This window comes from Aquarana catesbeiana, linkage group LG02 (assembly GCF_042186555.1).
Source record: "Aquarana catesbeiana isolate 2022-GZ linkage group LG02, ASM4218655v1, whole genome shotgun sequence".
Taxonomy (NCBI): Eukaryota; Metazoa; Chordata; class Amphibia; order Anura; family Ranidae; genus Aquarana; species Aquarana catesbeiana.
Genome location: NC_133325.1, coordinates 238058765 through 238078044, shown reverse-complemented (window position 1 = coordinate 238078044; position 19280 = coordinate 238058765). Strand labels below are relative to the sequence as shown.

At 39.9% G+C, this 19280-nt stretch overlaps 1 protein-coding gene across 4 annotated transcripts in view; it reads left to right on the top strand.

The window, feature by feature from the left end:
- The window catches only part of KLF12 (KLF transcription factor 12), a 277668-nt gene that overhangs the window by 245402 nt on the left and 12986 nt on the right, over nucleotides 1-19280 (top strand). For 3 of the 4 annotated variants that reach the window (XM_073614262.1, XM_073614259.1, XM_073614261.1), the window contains exon 5: nucleotides 2138-2295. In XM_073614262.1, coding sequence (XP_073470363.1) covers nucleotides 2138-2295 — 158 coding nt within the window. Of the gene's footprint in view, nucleotides 1-2137; nucleotides 4241-19280 lie in introns of those variants that run through there. The other variant, XM_073614260.1, reaches the window with a different exon arrangement.

Below are 19280 nucleotides of genomic sequence, written 5' to 3'. Positions count from 1 at the left end.
TTCAATTCCACTTTGTTAAAAGTAATAGATTTTGCTCAAAACCACTGATCTTTGCTTTGCTTATTGCTTATTGAACACAAGGGATCACTTGCTCAGCATGTGTGCTATGCGCTTTGCAGTCATTAAGAAATAGGCAAAGTCTTTCCTTAATTGCGCCAGTGCTGCGTGAGGGTTTTCCTGTGATCACTATGCAGCAGATGCTTGGCAAAGGACCCAGAATATAGTGAAGATCACTGTAGTAGTGGTGCCTATTATAGTAATTTCCAGCTTCCACGGGGATCTCACAAGTATGACACTGCAAGGCTGTACTATGTACTGCAGGAGACCTGCATGGCACCAGAGATCTGCTGATTTCCCGTGCAATGCTTTCCAGGCTCCTATAAAAAAAAATTTAAAAAATAGTAAACACACATTTTTTGTACCTGCATAAAGTTGTCATATCTAAACTTCAGCTTTAAAGGATATATTCACTTTAAAAAAAATAATAATAAATGCACATTTTTTTGCAGGTCTCCTGCAGTACATCGTACAGCCATGCAGTTTCACACTGACAGGAAGACAAGGAACTACCACAGTGCTCAACAGTGCCATGTTAGTTCATTGAAACTTACAAGCTGACAGCCACAAAGCATGTCGTCACTCGTAGTTCACTCATACACAGAACTCTGTGTATGAATGACGCGGCTGTGTGGGCGGAGCCCTGCATAGTCGCTTTCTTTTCAAAAAGTGACAGCTTGTATGGGGAACTTCTCCCCATAATGCTGTCACTGGGACAGAAGGCAGCAGGGAGCATCTGCAGCAGTGGGAACATAAAAACGGGTGGAACATGTAATATGTTCCCAAAGGTGAACTTCTTATCCTTTAACCACTAGAAGACTAGCCGCGGGTTGGCTCTCCTGGGCAAATCGCCGTAGCTGTACATCGGACGCTTTAAGACCACTAGGGGGTCCGCGATGTGACGACGGAGCCGATGCGTGTGCCCAGGGACCGCGCTGACCGCCGGGCACCCATGATCGCTCCAGAGATCTTCGTTCTGTCGGGAGAGGAGACAGATCTGCTGTTCATACTAAGTATGAACAGCGATCGGTCTCCTCCTTCAGGCAGTCCCATCCCCCCACAGTTAGAATCACTCCCTAGGACACACATTTAACCCCTTGATTGCCCCCTAGTGTTAACCCCTTCCCTGCCAATGACATTTATACAGTAATCAGTGGCTATTTTTAGCTCTGATCTCTGTATAAATGTCAATGGTCCCAAAAAAATGTCCGATCTGTCCACCGCAATGTTGCAGTCACAGTAAATTACTAGTAAACTAAAGTGTATAATAAAAATTCCATATATAAATATATCCTCCATTTTGTATATATAAATATATCTATATATATATTTATAATAGCAAAAAATTTAAAAATATTGCTTTTTTTCAAAATTGTTGCTCTTTTTTTGTTTATAGCACAAAAAATAAAAACCGCAGAAGTGATCAAATACCACCAAAAGAAAGCTCTATTTGTGGGGAAAAAAGGACCTCAATTTTGTTTGGGTACTGCATCGCATGACTGCGCAGTGGTCAATTAAATGACGCAATGCCGTATCACAAAAAATGGCCCTGTCAGGAAGGGGGCAAATCCTTCCGGGTCTGAAGTGATTAAAGTGGAACTGTGGCCAAGAGTTTTCTTTTATTTAACAGAGTGGAAAAATACTACAACATGCAAAGTTTGTGTCTGCCTGTGTCCTAGGTGGAGAACGTTCCTCTCACTTCCTTTTCCAGTGACAGGTGCACCACAACAGGAAGTGATTGGAAATGTTCCCAATGGGGACACAGGCAGCAGTAAAAGCCTCTGGGAGGATTTATACCTTCCCCACTGTACTAAATGTGGAGCGACTCATGAAGTAGTGGTGACACATAAGGAAGTGGGTGCGTATGACTCAAGAGGAAGTAGAGGAAGTCTTCCAAATGTGGTGGCCAGCAGCATTAAAACAGAGGGTCAATTCCCTCTTCACTGTTTTAAAGCTATAAATTTTACTTTAATGCCACATGGCTGACAGGAAATGATTAATTGGCATTTTATAATAATAGTACAGTATTTTCTGTGTCTTCATGCATTAAAACTTGGGGTTTGCTATTATTGTGTTGCAGCTCAGTCTCACCATTCAGCATTGAAAGCACAAGACGCCAACGCAGGTCAGAATCTCCAGACTCTCGGAGAAGACGAATACACAGGTGTGATTTTGAAGGATGCAACAAGGTCTACACAAAGAGTTCCCACCTGAAAGCACATAGAAGAACCCATACAGGTAGAGTACTGCCTTCATCATTTTTAATATAAATGTAACATTATAGCAGTTAATGCATTCACCTCTTCTATTTGTTGCAATTAACAGAAATTATTTCTACCACAATAAAAGAATAAATAAAAAAATTTCAGGTATTAAAGTCCAGTCTAAGAGGCAGTTTTAGGTTTCACGTTTTAGGTATTCAAACAGATTTGCTTCAGCAAGCACCAGGAAAGAAATGACTGTAGGCTCCAAAAAAAAAAAAATGGTTATGACAGTTAAAAAAAAAAAAAAAAAAAAAAAAACCTACACAGCAATGTGAATATAAATAAAAACTACAAATGAGTCACAGAAAGGGAACATTTTTACAAGTATGGCTACTATGTGAAAGAGACATTTATTTTTATTGGAGTTCATTTTTAGATGGCCTTCTGTGGTTTGCATTAATTCATACCATTAGAATAGCCTTCTGTATACAGTGTTACAAACTCTGAGAACTGGGCCCTTTTATCTGCAAGTACTAGTACTGCCACTAGGTGGTGACATAGAACAACATATGATGCTTTATACGGCTATGATGTGGGTTACAAAAGGTGTATTTTGATGTTAAAACAATGGGGTTTTTAACTATAATTATTTTGTTTGATCTGAATTTCTTACATCATTGCTATTTTTACTGAAAACATCAAACGCGATTAGGAAAATACACAATGCTGTGAATGCCTGGAGATATATTGTCATCTTGAGGTTATAAAGCCCTTGCCAATTAATGAACATGATCTCTTGGGAAAAAAAAAAAAAACAGTAAGCATGTATGTTTTTTTCATTGCCAGTTACTGCCATCTGTAATGAAAAATACTAATTGAACATGAACTTGTAAAGTAAGTTATGTTTACATTAAACACGTTAAACTATGCTAAATACTTTCTCTATTGCAGTTAAATGAATACTCCTATATAATTCTTCAACTTTGTTTTTTAAAGTTTCCCTTGTGGCATTTGACTTCCACTTTAAGATATCACTTTTACTACTTTGGCCTCAACCAGACTTTATCAATTGAAACTGCCAGCAATCCATACTGAACATTAAGCGATACTACAATCTCAATTCCAAAACAATTGGGACACTGTGTAAAATCTACATAAACCGAATGCAATGATCTCATAAACCCACATTTTATTCACAATACAAAATAGAAAACATATCAAATGTGTAAACTGGGAAAATATACAGTTTTAAGAAAAAAATAAGGTAATTTCAAAATTGATGGCAGCAACACATAAAAAAAAAGTTGGGACAGGGCCATGTTTACCACGGTGTAGCATTCCCTCTTCTTTTAACAATCTGTAAATGTCTGGGAACTGAGAAGACCAGTTGCTGACGTTTTGGGAGAGGAATGTTGTCCCACCCTTGCCTGGTGGATTCTAACTGCTCAACAATCCTGAGTCTTCATAGTTTGTGTTTCAAGATGCATCAAATATTTTCAATTGGTGAAAGGTCTGGACTTCAGGCAGGCCAGTTAAGAACCAAGACTCTTATACTACGAAGCCATGCTGTTGTCATAGATTCAGTATGTGGTGAGCATATGCTGTTCTAAAACCTGGATATATCTTTTAGTATTTTTGGTCCCTTTCCAGATGTGCAAGCCACCCATTCTATAAGCACTAATACCATCAGAGATGCACGTTCTTGAACTGAGCCCTGTTAACAAGCCAAAAGGTCCATTTATTTTTTAGTCTAGAGGATGGGGTGCCCTTGGTTGCCAAAAATGTTAGGTTTCTATTCCTCTGACCACAAAACAGTTTTCCTCTTTACAACAGACCATTTTAAATGAGTTTTGACCCAGGCAAGATGGTGGAGTTTATGGATCATGTTCAGATATGGCTTCTTCTTTGCATGATAGAGCTATAACTTGCATTTTTGGATGGCAAGGCAAACTGTGTTCACGGACAGTGATTTTTGTAAGCCGTCCTGAGTCCATGCATTGGTGTCTATCACAGAATTTTTCCTTTTTTTTTAATGCAGTGCGATCTGAGAGCCCAAAGATCATGGGCATCTAGTATTGCATTTTGGGCTTGTCCCATGCGCATAAAGATTTCTCCAGATTCTATGAATCTTTTGATATTGTGTACTGTATATTATATGATATATTTAAAGTCTTTGCAATTTTACTTTGATAATTTTTAGATGCAGCTTTTCACAGATTGGTGAACCTCTGCCCATCTTTACTTCTGACACACTCTAAATCTATAAGATGCTCTTTTTATACTCAATCATAATGCCAACCTGTTGCCAGTCAACCTAATTAGTTACAAAATGTTCTTCCAGCTCTTCCTTGTTAGTACCACTTACTGTCCCAACTTTTTTGAGACATTTTGCTTCCACCGATTTCAAAATGACCTTTTTTTCTTAAAATGGTATATAAAATCAGGTTTGTGAGATTTGCAAATCATTGCATTCAGTTTTCATGCAAATTTTACAAAGCATACACACGTTTTTGGATTTGGGGTTGTATATTAGATAACATCATGGAGGAATGGGCTAGATGAATACGAACTCAGCATTTCAAGACTAGCCCATGTCTCCCTACTACACTATTGGCTGGGAATAGAATCTCATTGAGGCTGGGTTCACACTGCTGCAATCAGATTTTGATCCGACTTTCAGTGCAATTATGTGATGCAACTTTGATGCTACTTTGATGTAGTTTGAATATTCTATGGTATATCGCAAAAAATCTGCGCTAACCCCAAAATTGCGATCTTATTTAAAATGTGATGAGAGGGAACAGCAGAATGTTTCCACACAATTCTGCACATATAAAGTGAAATTATTTTCTTTAGATTACAAAAAAACTATATAAATAAACCAACATTAAACTATCCAGTGAGTGAAATGAGACAAATAACAAAAAGTGCTGCAACCTTAAAAAAAACAGAATTTTCAGTTTTAGCAATATGGTAACTATATTCAGGTGCGCTACTAATGTCACAAACAAACGGACTGAGGGAACTCCCTCAGCCTGGATGTGTATGTGAATTATACCTTAGAGCAACAATAGTAAATAACAAAAAAAATTGTAACAACACAAATGTTGGGTATTGCACCTTCCAGTGAGGTAATATGTGAATGATTACAATGTAGCAAAAAAGTCCACTGAAGGAATAGATAGTTGAAGGAAGCATACACATATATTTATGTTGCAGGACTTTCTTTGTCTTCCTTCAACTATCTATTCCTTCAGTGGACTTTTTTGCTACATTGTAATCATTCACATATTACCTCACTGGAAGGTGCAATACCCAACATTTGTGTTACAATATTCTATGGTGCCACAATTATGCTGGAATCACACCAAAGTAGCACAGGACCCTTTTCCAAAATCACGCTGCGCTGCATTAATGTGAACAGGCACCATTGAAAATTCCATTGTCATGCGATTCTTTCATGAGGTTATTTCCAGATTCATGCACTACCCTGCTTTTCTCTGCCCACATACATTAGAACACAAGAAAAAAACCTTATAAGAAGAGACTGCAACCTTCGCTGTAATTTTATAAAACTTAATTCATTGTATATGTCCAGGCATTTACACAAATTTACCAAAAATCCTCCCTCTACCCCTCTGATCTTTTACCTTGTTGTTCTAGCTAATACACATCCCCAGAACTACATTTCCCAAGGGCCCTTCTCTACACACCAGCAGTATTGTTTCACTGAGAAAGAAACAAATGTACTCTTATGTATTGAGGGGCAGAAAGGGGTGGGGTTGGGGATAAACCATAATCCTGCAGAGCTGACACCACTTGTTGAGGTGTTAGTGCAAAAAAGGCAATTTGTTGTCAGCCCAAACAGGAATTTAAGACTTTAATCACAGTCACAGTGTTCTCTGGATAGAGACTTACTTTCAGTAAATTGCGCCAGGATGATTTTTAGGTGCTTACACAAAGTCTCATAGCATAGTAAGTTAGGTAATTTAGTGTCTAGCTGTCTTTAGCCCATCAACCCATAAGTAAAATAGCTGTTATTTATAATAGCTAATTAGAATTAAAATATGTGTTTAAAAAACACGCATTATGTTGGATATTACAGCAGTAAACAACCTCCATTAATTTAACCTCCCCATTTGTCACCATCCAGCTTATCATAACATATGCTATCAATATGTATACAGTTGTCCTCATAAGTTTACATACCCTGGAGGAATTTGATTTCTTGGCCATTTTTCAGAGAATATGAATGATAAAACAATCTTTTCCTTCACTAACGGTTAGTGTTTGGCTAAAGCCATTTAATATCAATCAACTGTGTTTACTCTTTTTAAATCATAATGGCTACAGAAACTACCCAAATGACCCTGATCAAAACTTTACATACCCCAGTTCTTAATACCATGTATTGCTCCCTTTAACATCAATGACAACTTGAAGTCTTTTGTGGTATTTGTGGATGAGGCTCTTTATCTTCTCAGATGGTAAAGCTACCCATTCCTCTTGGCAAAAAGCCTCCGGTTCTGTAATATCTTGGGTTGCGTGAACTGCACATTTGAGATCTCCCCAGAGTGGCTCAATGATTTCGAGGTCAGGAGACTGACATGGCCACTCCAGAACCTTCACTTTATTCTGCTGTAGCCAATGACAGGTCGACTTGGCCTTGTGTTTTGGATCATTGTCATGTTGGAATGTCAAAGTACGTCCCATGTGCAGCTTCCTGGCTGATGAACGCAAATGTTCCTCAAGTATTTTTTGATAACATACTGCATTCATCTTGCTAACAATTTTGACCAAATTTCCTATTCCTTTGTAGCTCACACATACCCAAAACATCAGCGATCCACCTTGTACCTTTCATCATAGGCCTTGGTGACTCTTCTCCAAATGTAGCGTTTATGGTTGTGGCCCAATAGCTAAATTTTAGTCTCATGACTCCAAATGACTTAGTGCCAGAAGGTTTGAAGCTTGTCTCTGTGCTGTTTGGCATATTGTAAGCAGGATACTTTGTGGCATTTGAGTAGTAATGGCTTTCTTCTGGCGACTCGACCATGCAGCCCATCTTTCTTCAAGTACCTCCTTATTGTGCATCTTGAAACAGCCACACCACATGTTTTCAGAGAGTCCTGCATTTCACCTGAAGTTATTTGTGGGTTTTTCTTTGCATCCCAAACAATTTTCCTGGCAGTTGTGGCTGAAATTTTAGTTGGTCTACCTGACCGTGGTTTGGTTTCAACAGAACCCCTCATTTTCCACTTCTTGATTAGAGTTTGAACACTGCATTCTCAATTCCTTGGATATCTGTTTATATCCCTTTCCTGTTTTATACAGTTCAACTACCTTTTCCCACAGATCCTTTGTCAATTCTTTTGCTTTCCCCATGACTCAAAATCCAGAAACGTCAGTGCAGCACTGGATGAAAGATGCAAGGGTCTGTCAGGAGTCCAGAAACGCACTGACCTTTTATATACACACACTAATTACAAGCAAACAACAGATCACAGGTGAGGATGGTTACCTTTTAATAGCCATTCAAACCCCTTTGTGTCAACTTGTGTGCATGTTATCAGGCCAAAATCACCAGGGTATGTAAACTTTTTTTGATCAGGGTCATTTGGGTAGTTTCTGTTGCCATTATGATTTAAAAATAGTAAACACAGTTGATTGATAAAAAATGGCTTCAGCCAAACACTAACCGTGAGTGAAAGAAATGTTTTTGTGTTATCATTCATATTCTCTGAAAAATGGCCAAGAAATCATAAATTCTGCCAGGGTATGTAAACTTATGAGCACAACTATATATCACAGCATGTCCTGATGCTGGTTGCACAGAGAGATGGGGATGGTTTCACTCAATGCATTTTGCAGTCTGTTAATGCTGCTTCCTCAGGAATGTCATTGGAGGGTAGGATAAATGACAAATCACAAAGCACATAATAAAAATTAGAGGTCGACCGATATATGGGCCGATATTTGGTGTTTTTTACTTAATCGGCATTAGCCGATTGTGCTGATAAAAAAGGCTGATATCAGCGGACTTGCAAATGACTTCTGTAATAGAAGTCAGTTGCCTGAAAACTTCTGTGAAGAGACTTCTCCCCTCCTCTGGGCAGCCTGCCAAATCTGATAAAAAGAACCTGAAGGATACAATGTTTACACTTATGAATGAACTGAGCTCCATGTGTAGAAGCTCTCAGTTTAACCATTTAAAAACTAAATCTTTTCTGACATTTGTTGCTTACAAGTAAAAATCCTGTATTTTCTGCTAGAAAATCACTTAGAACCCCCAAACATTATATATATATATTTTTTTTTAGCAGAGACCCTAGGGAATAAAATAGCGGTTGTTGCAATATTTTATGTCACACGGTATTTGCGCAGCGGTCTTTCAAATGAAATATTTTTTGAAAAAATACACTAATAAATTAAAAAAAAAACTAAGCAGTAAAGTTAGCCCATTTTTTTTCCATCCAAAAGCTTTGATTACCTGTTTTTGTGTATTTAATTAAGATAAGATTTTTTTTTTTTTTTTTAATCTAAATTCTACATACAAGCCAACTGATTGGAGGTTTGTTTTGTTTAATAAATGTTTAAATGTAAAAAAATTTCTGTATCATTTAAGGTTGCCTCCACACTGGAGCAGGCATGCGTTGACGGTAAAACGCTGCTAGTTTTAGCGGTGCTTTACCGTCATTTTAGCGGCGCTATTCGGCTGCTAGCAGGGCGCTTATAACCCAGCTAGCAGCCGAGGAAGGGGTTAAATGCGCTGCTGCCGAAACGCTTTGCAGGCGCTTCGGCAGCGGTGCGCATTCATTTCAATGGGCAGGAGTGGTGGAGGAGCGGTATACACGGCTCCAAAGATGCCGCTTGCAGGACTTTTTTTTTTTTTTTTAACATCCTGCCAGCGCATCGCCTCAGTGTGAAAGCACTCGGGCTTTCACACTGAGACTGCAGGGGAGCTGTTTTACAGGCGCTATTTTTAGCCCAAAAGCGCCTGAAAAACACCCCAGTGTGAAAGGGGTCTAATTGTTAGATTTTATGAGATGAAGGGAAAAAAAAAAAATTGGCCTAACATATCGGCCCAAAAAAATCCGCATCACATATCGGCCACCGCGATTTCTAAATATCGGCATCGGCCAGAGAAAAACCCATATCGGTCGACCTCTAATAAAAATGACCATTTTATTCCAAAACCAGCCCAGATTGTGTCAAAGAACCCAAGAAAAATGGTAGGTTACTGTGAAACATTGAAATTTTACATATAAATACATACTCTGTATAAACGGTAGTTTTTATTATATGCTTTGTGATCCATCATAGATCTCACCTCCAATGTCACTGCTCATGAAGCAGTATTCACAGAGTACAAAATGTGTTAAGTGAAGCCATTCCTGCCTTACTGTGGATCCAGCATCAGGACATGTTGTGATATACTGTAAATACACAGTAATAGCTTTAATGCACATATGATAGAATAGCTGGGCAGTGATAAATGGGGAGGTTCAAATAATGGAGGTTGTTTACTGTTGAAATATCCAATGTAATGCACAAAGATATCCCATGGTTTTTATTTGGGTATTTTATGTGTAATTGTTTTATTTAAACATCAATTAAAATAGCCAGTCTTTTAATATTTCACATATTGTTTGTATGGTGCCTCCAAATTTCTCTTGTTCCATGAGTCATATATTATTGATGGTCAAATCCGTAACAATTGTCCCAACTGCAGGCCATTCAGCCAACATTCGAGTGTCTGGTTTAGGACTCTTTGTAGTTATTCTGTTTATTTCATTTTTTGCATTGGAGAAAAATCCCAGCATCCACTGCTATTACTAATTGTCTATAATTATTGATTCCTTAAACACATACCATCTGTGATCAGCTGAAAGATAGTACATAGAATTTGTATGGAATGTATCGTATTTCATTTTTATCTTATTTTTTTATTTGTTATTTCGATTGAGTATACTGTTGACCTTTTTATCTATCCAATATTAAATATGTGCTATACCTAGGTTTGAAAGCTGGTAGATATAGTTAAAACGGACCTGTATTTTTAAAATAAATTACCTAGTGCATGATTTTAGCTAATGTTGCCGAATAATTAAATGTCAAGTTATAAACAGGGTGTACCATGCTATTCAAATACTTTTTCCTCCATTCAGTGAGAGACTCAATTATGAAGAGCAACCACAAAAAGTTATAAGGATTCAAACACTGCCACTGCATGTGTTTTACTTCAGCTCTTGTGTATAAAAGCTCCATTAGCACTGTTTTTATAACTGTGAGGCAAATTACTACACTCTGACTCATTTTAACCTTGCTATTTAATAGACAAAGTTGCTATTTAACCCATTGGAAGTGATTTGGAATAGCAATGCATTCTACCTGTGTCCATCAATGCTGCTTCACCTGTGTCCATCAATGCTACTTCACCTGTGACCATCAATGCAGCCTACCTGTGCCCAACAATGCAGCCTACCTGTGCCCAACAATGCAGCCTACCTGTGCCCAACAATGCAGCCTACCTGTGCCCAACAATGCAGCCTACCTGTGCCCAACAATGCAGCCTACCTGTGCCCAACAATGCAGCCTACCTGTGCCCAACAATGCAGCCTACCTGTGCCCAACAATGCAGCCTACCTGTGCCCAACAATGCAGCCTACCTGTGCCCAACAATGCAGCCTACCTGTGCCCAACAATGCAGCCTACCTGTGCCCAACAATGCAGCCTACCTGTGCCCAACACTGCAGCCTACCTGTGCCCAACACTGCCGCCTCACCTGTGCCCATCACTGCCGCTTCACCTGTGCCCATCACTGCCGCTTCACCTGTGCCCATCACTGCCGCTTCACCTGTGCCCATCACTGCCGCTTCACCTGTGCCCATCACTGCCGCTTCACCTGTGCCCATCACTGCCGCTTCACCTGTGCCCATCACTGCCGCTTCACCTGTGCCCATCACTGCCGCTTCACCTGTGCCCATCACTGCCGCTTCACCTGTGCCCATCACTGCCGCTTCACCTGTGCCCATCACTGCCGCTTCACCTGTGCCCATCACTGCCGCTTCACCTGTGCCCATCACTGCCGCTTCACCTGTGCCCAACAATGCAGCCTATATGTGTCCATCAATGTAGCCTCACCTGTGCCCAACAATGCAGCCTATATGTGTCCATCAATGCCGCTTCACCTGTGCCCAACAATGCAGCCTCACCTGTGCCCAACAATGCAGCCTATATGTGTCCATCAATGCTGCTTCACCTGTGTCCATCAATGCTGCTTCACCTGTGTCCATCAATGCTGCTTCACCTGTGTCCATCAATGCTGCTTCACCTCTGCCCAACAATGCAGCCTCACCTCTGCCCAACAATGCAGCCTACCTGTGTCCATCAATGTTGCTTCACCAGTGTCCATCAATGTTGCTTCACCAGTGTCCATCAATGCAGCCTACCTGTGCAGGGGGAAGAGAGGAGAGGAAGAAGATTGCCGGACGGATCATAGGAGCGCCGAGTAACATCACTGTAACAGCTTTCATTTCAATTGCGTGTGTTCCCCCCATTCGCCATCACACACAGCCCCGCCTCCTGGTGACTTTGATATGTCACACATCCCGGGATTGGACGGGTGTTCTGTCTATCAAAGTACCCGGGCCAGAAGGCAGGGCTGTATTTGACAGCAAGTGGCGGGAACACCTAGCAATTGAAATTAAGGCTATTACAGTGATGTTACGCGATCTGATGATCCGGCCAGCTCTCTTCTCTCACCAGCCCTCATTTTCCACTACTGGGTATGTTATTTCCTGCATGTGTAATTGGCCTACTAATTTACCCAGAAGTCTGCACTAAGATACAAAATTGATTTTGTGCACCCCTTGAAACAAAAATGTCATGGTGAGATACTCCCAAAGGAAATCACATCTAAAGGGATACAGACAGTGCAATTTTCCTCATTGGAGCCCTGCAGGTGCAGCAGCTGATTGATGATTATAAAACCACTCCCATACAGTTTAACTAAACACAGACAAACCGCTATTTCTCCACATAACGAAAGGTAGGAATCTGCAACAAAGCTTGCAATGTAAATAGATCACCCAGAGTGAAATATTTTTTTCTCAACAAAAGTGAAGTTACTCTTTAAAGTCATATTACACCCACATACAAAAAAGGATGGGACATCTGTGCACACGGTTGACATAACTGAAACCTGTTATTGTTCAATGTGACCAATCATCATTCATGTTTTATTCTCTGGGAAAATGAACATTGATTGGTCACCATAGGCAGCAACGCCCATTTTAATTTGTTTATAAATAGACATGCTGTTATTTACTATATAAGGTCCTGCATTGCATTTAATCATATATGTGTGTTCATTATAAAGTGCACTTTCACAGTTATTACTATATATTAAAAAAAATAACGTACATAAATGGTGTTTGCAAGGTGCAGTGACCAATAGAAGCTAATCAAATCAAATATATTCTGTTAAATTAAATTTGAAAGATTGCTTGAGTTAATGCACCTTGGATATCTTTGTTACATGGCCTTTAGTTTATAGTCATACTTATCTAGAGTTTGTGCTTTATATCTTAGAGCTCTTTGGCTGTGAGGGTGGGGCTTATTCCATATTTGGACATAGTTGTCTTAGAATTTTGTGAATTTTGGTTAAACCTTGTTGGCATTTAGATGCATTGTAGTGTATTTACTAAAGGAATAGTGCATGTTCACTTTCCAAGTGAATTTTCACTTCCCCTAGGCTAGCCATACACGCATGGGGCTGAACAAGATAAATCGAATAGCTTCTTCCATCTACATATCTCCCCAAATTGGCTGGAATTGTCCTGGGATTTGATGCAAGTTCTGGCGTCCCGGTAAATCAAGGTTAAGTCCTGGAGTAGAGCCCAATGTCTGCTCTCCTCCGAGGCTTGCCCCCCCCCCCCAGCGCTTATCTGATCCCCTCCTCTGCCCCATCTTCTTGCACAAGTCCACTCCCCTCTCAAAGCAACCCTCAGTACATATCTGACGCCACTTCCCCCCACCTTTTAGCACAAGTCCTCTCCGCTCCCAAATTGCCCCCCCCGTATCTATCTGTCTGCCACTCTACCCCACATTCTAGCACAAGTCCTCTACCCTCCCAAAGTGACTCCCCAGCACATATCCGAAGCCTGGGCTTTGTTTAAACATACCCTTTAAGCCCCTCTCACTGCAAAGCTTGGCCAAATCCACTTTTTTGCAGGGTTTTTTACCTCCCTCAAGTGTCCCTCTTTCTCAATTTGAAAGTTGGGAGGTATGCGTCAATGCTACACAGCGTGAATGGAGGAATATCCACTGCTGGCTCTTGTATTGAAGCTGTTGCAATGCCTGTGGCTGCTTCAATACCGAACATTGACTGCATCTGATTGGATGCAGTTGTCACTGTTTGACAATTTTCTACCTGGCTCCTTTGATTTTTTTTTTAATCAAAGTTTGTCGAGTCGGGTGGTGTCACCCACAGCTTAAATTTCAGTTGAATCAGCAGGAATTGCCCAAAATTTGAGCAGTGTATGTCCAGCTTTAGTGAATGAGGAGCAACAAAGCTTTGAAAAGAATATCCAATCATCATGTGCAAGGAAAGTTTAAAAAACAGGATCTTTGCTTGCACCTCATTCACTAAGCTAAGTGAAAATTTTGCGCAATTTACATTGAGTAGTCTTGCGAAGTGAATTTTCAGTTTTGTTACACCTCAGTGATCAAGATAAGTGAAAATGTAGTCCGTAGTAAAAACTCACTTTGAAAGTCAACGTGTACCTAATGTGACTTGCACAATAAATTACAATTAAAGGCTGCAAGTTGACTTGAACAAAATGTGTTAGCCATGAATTCTCTTTAGTCTTATCTAGGCCAAATTATAAGTGTGTGTGTGTGTGTGTGTGTGTGTGTGTGTGTGTATGTATGTATGTATGTATATATATATATATATATATATATATATATATATATATATATATATATATAATGTTCATTGTGCCTTTAGTAGCAGATCTTGTCCACAATATCAATTTAGGCGTCATGTGCCATTTTTAGAATACAGGCATAACATGAAACCTAACATCTTACTCTGCTACATAGAAATGAAGAGTTATGCCCCATACACACAATCAGACATTCCGACAACAAAATCCATGGATTTTTTTCCGACGGATGTTGGCTCAAACTTGTCTTGCATACACATGGTCACACAAATCTTGTCAGAAATTCCAAACGTCAAGAACGCAGTGACGTACAACACGTACGACGAGCCGAGAAAAATGAAGTTCAACAGCCAGTGCAGCTCTTCTACTTGATTCCGAGCATGCATGGAACTTTGTGCGTCGGAATTGTGTACACACGATCAGAATTTATGACAATAGATTTTGTTGTCGGAAAATTTGAAATCCAGATCTCAAATTTTGTGTGACGGAAATTCCAATGGAAAATGTCCGATGGATCCTACACACGGTCGGAATTTCTGACAAGCTCCCATTGAACATTTTCCGTCTGAAAATCCGACCGTGTGTACGGGGCATAAGGCTTCATGTACACTAGCCTACATTTACCGCGGCCGTGGGAAAACACAAAATCGCGCCACGGTCAAAACCTTCCTTTCCTGATTGCGATTCTTCCGCGTTTAGGAGAGGGAGGTTGAAGCTCACCTAACTGCGGCAGCTCCTACACTCTTGAAAAAGACGTGGCAAACCAATTAGCAGGTTTTATTAACAATGCTTAAATAAAAAAGCAGAAGTTAGAAGCTAATTGGCTACCATGCACAGCTGCACCAGAATTTGCACTGTGAAGTTTTAGTAAATCAACCCCATAGGCTTTTATGGAGCTGAGTTTAGGAGCTTTGGCAAAAAAAGTGTAGCCAGTGTAAGCTAGTGTAGACTAATATGTACAGAGTGGCATTACTTGGCCACCAATCAAAACTCCGCAGTTACAGCAGATTTTTACATTATCATTGCATAAACATGTCTGGAGTGCCAGGCATCTTATGGCATTACGTGCTAAGTTAGGCATAATAGGGAAGCATCCACATTACAGAATGATGTTTCATGAAAAAGAAAGAAGATTGACCTGTTATAGGCTTTAAACTGCCAACATGTATTAATAATTAACACAAACATGAATACATTATGTACTTAGTATACAAACCCATAGTCAAGAATCGCATACCATTGTATGATTATCTGTGCCCTTTTCGTTAAACAGATATTACCGTTTACTAAAAATAAACTGATATCTATGTCAAACTCTAATGCAAAGTGTAAATCATAAGTACAATTTAAAAAAAAATTACATTCTTTACTGCTTAAAAGAAAGTAAATATTCTATTGGAAAACATTTTTACTTTTTTTTTTTTTTTTTTTTTCAGTGTAAACAGTGAACACTGTTATATTGTTTGTGTTCAAGTGATTTTTTTTTTCTTCACATCTGTTTAACAGGAGACCATTTGATGAAAAATCTTAGCATTTTTCATGCTCAGTGGGATTAAATACCCCACAGTTCAGGGCCCCAGTGGAACTGCACCTAAAACAAGTCTTCTAATTCCACCACTAGTTCAGAAAATGTCATTTCCCCCTTCTGTTTTGTATAAAGGAAATATCTTGATCTCAGCAAAGCTAATTAAAAGGCAATGTTGTTGACACAGTAACTGTGAGTCAAATACATCGAATTTGCTGTCGGTTAGAATTATACTAGGCCAGTCCTGTAATCTATTGGGATTAATACCCAACTCTTAATGGATTCTATTCACATAGAGAGCTGGTCTTCATTTACATGTACTTGTGCTTTGCCCATACAAGGAAAAAAAAACAGGATCGCTTTAAAGGATAATCATAGGTGTGCGCAGCTTATTGCATTAGGGTGTGCACCCCAAAACTAGTGTGTGTGTGTATATAATATATACAGTGGGGACAGAAAGTATTCAGACCCCCTTAAATTTTTCACTCTTTGTTATATTGCAGCCATTTGCTAAAATCATTTAAGTTCATTTTTTTCCTCATTAATGTACACACAGCACCCCATATTGACAGAAAAACACAGTATTGTTGACATTCTGCAGATTTATTAAAAAAGAAAAACTGAAATATCATATGGTCCTAAGTATTCAGACCCTTTGCTGTGACACTCATATATTTTAACTCAGGTGCTGTTCATTTATTCTGATCATCATTGAGATGGTTCTATACCTTCATTTGAGTTCAGCTGTGTTTGACTATACTGATTGGACTTGATTAGGAAAGCCACACACCTGTCTATATAAGACCTTACAGCTCACAGTGCATGTCAGAGCAAATGAAAATCATGAGGTCAAAGGAACTGCCTGAAGAGCTCAGAGACAGAATTTTGGCAAGGCACAGATCTGGCCAAGGTTAAAAAAAAATTAATCTGCACTTAAGGTTCCAAAGAGCACAGTGGCCTCCATAGTCCTTAAATGGAAGATGTTTGGGACGACCAGAACCCTTCCTAGAGCTGGCCGTCCGGCCAAACTGAGCTATCGGGGGAGAAGAGCCTTGGTGAGAGAGGTAAAGAAGAACCCAAAGATCACTGTGGCTGAACTCCAGAGATGCAGTCGGGAGATGGGAGAAAGTTGTAGAGTGTCAACCATCACTGCAGCCCTCCACCAGTCGGGGCTTTATGACAGAGTGGCCCGACGGAAGCCTCTCCTCAGTGCAAGACACATGAAAGCCTGCATGGATTTTGCTAAAAAACACCTGAAGGACTCCAAGATGGTGAGAAATAAGATTCCCTGGTCTGATGAGATCAAGATAGAACTTTTTGGCCTTAATTCTAAGCACTATGTGTGGAGAAAACCAGGCACTGCTCATCACCTGTCCAATACAGTCCCAACAGTGAAGCATGGTGGTGGCAGCATCATGCTGTGGGGGTGTTTTTCAGCTGCAGGGACAGGATGACTGGTTGCAATCAAGGGAAAGATGAATGCGGCCAAGTACAGGGATATCCTGGACGAAAACCTTCTTCAGAGTGCACAGGACCTCAGACTGGGCCGAAGGTTTACCTTCCAACAAGACAATGACCCTAAGCACACAGCTAAAATAACTAAGGAGTGGCTTCACAACAACTCCCTGACTGTTCTTGAATGGCCCAGCCAGAGCCCTGACTTAAACCCAATTGAGCATCTCTGGAGAGACCTAAAAATGGCTGTCCACCAACGTTTACCATCCAACCTGACAGAACTGGAGAGGATCTGCAAGGAGGAATGGCAGAGGATCCCCAAATCCATATATATATATATATATATATATATATATATATATATATATATATATATATATATATATTATAATGTATATGTACACCCCTCACATTTTTGTAAATATTTTATTATATCATTTCATGTGACAACACTGAAGAAATGACACTTTGCTACAATGTAAAGTAGTGAGTGTACAGCTTGTATAACAGTGTAAATTTGCTGTCCCCTCAAAATAACTCAACACGCAGCCATTAATGTCCACACCGCTGGCAACAAAAGTGAGTACACCCCTAAGTGAAAATGTCCAAATTGGGCCCAAAATTTCAATATTTTGTATAGCCACCATTATTTTCCAGCACTGCCTTACCCCCCTTGGGCATGGAGTTCACCAGAGCTTCACTGATTGCCACTGGAGTCCTCTTCCACTCCTCCATGATGACATCACGGAGCTGGTGGATGTTGGAGACCTTGCGCTCCTCCACCTTCCATTTGAGGATGCCCCACAGGTGCTCAATAGGGTTTAGGTCTGGAGACGTGCTTGGCAAGTCCATCATCTTTACCCTCAGCTTCTTTAGCAAGACAGTGGTCATCTTGGAGGTGTGTTTGGGGTCAGTATCATGTTGGAATACTGCGCTACGGCCCAGTCTCCGAAAGGAGGGGGATCATGCCCTGCTTCAGTATGTCACAGTACATGTTGGCATTCATGCAAATAAAAAGTGGGGTGAGTGGCGCTACCCTTTAAAAAAGGTGAATGGTAAATGTGTGCCCTGCCTCCAAGTAGGGGAGGAGGTACCGGTCCTATTGGGGCTAGGTGTGTATGTATGTGACCATCAATAGCGGATAAAACAAAACCGTGCTTATACAAATAAAGCTTAAGTGAAAAAGAAATATTGTAAGTAGTTAAAAAAAACTTATCATGAACATAGGTAAGCACATATTGTAGAATATACATATATGTCTAACAAGCCAATAAAATGAACTAGAAAGCCACATATATATAATAATGTTGCATAGATAGTTTCCAAAAAGCGGACAAATAAATAATTAAAAGTGAAGTGGAATAAATCCGTTGCTTAGTTGTGAAGTCCACACAAATATATAATAAAGATGTGTAACCAGAAAGAATAGTCCCGCACAAAATGTGTATAAAAATCAAAATATAAGTCCCAAAATGTGGTATATATGAAACATAAGTATAATTCCAAAGTAGTCAATTCTAACTCTTTAAGGTGACTTCGGTGCTCAACAAATCAGGTGACTTGTATTGCTCCCCCCCACTCACTCCATAGGAATTAACAGAAACGTGTATTAAGGAGCATGCAGTACCAACATGTGATCCATGTCAAGTTGCTGTAAATAGTTGGCGTACATTTAAAGGATAACTGTTTGAAATGTACAACTAGCCTTCAGGGCCTATATCATACCAGGGTGGTCCATTGTGGTGCATTTAACACATGCATGTTAACACGCATTATGGTGTGCATTGATGTGGTTTGCATTAGGGCAGGCCATTCATTTTCTAACATACCAGAAAGCATTATAAATCCCTCCTGAAGCATTTTCTCTTGCACAGTGCACCTCAAGGCATGCAGTGCTGATTGGCCCAGTGCTGTCACGTAGGGATTTAAGAAGGTTCTGGTTAAGGAAAGGTAAGTATAACATGCTGTAGGGGCTGGCTATAAAGTGGATATGTTGCTTTGCCCTCCTATGTACAAAGCAGAGCTTTGCTTTAATTCTATGTCTTATACATTCAACATTATTGGTTGGTTGTTATTATCAGCTAATGC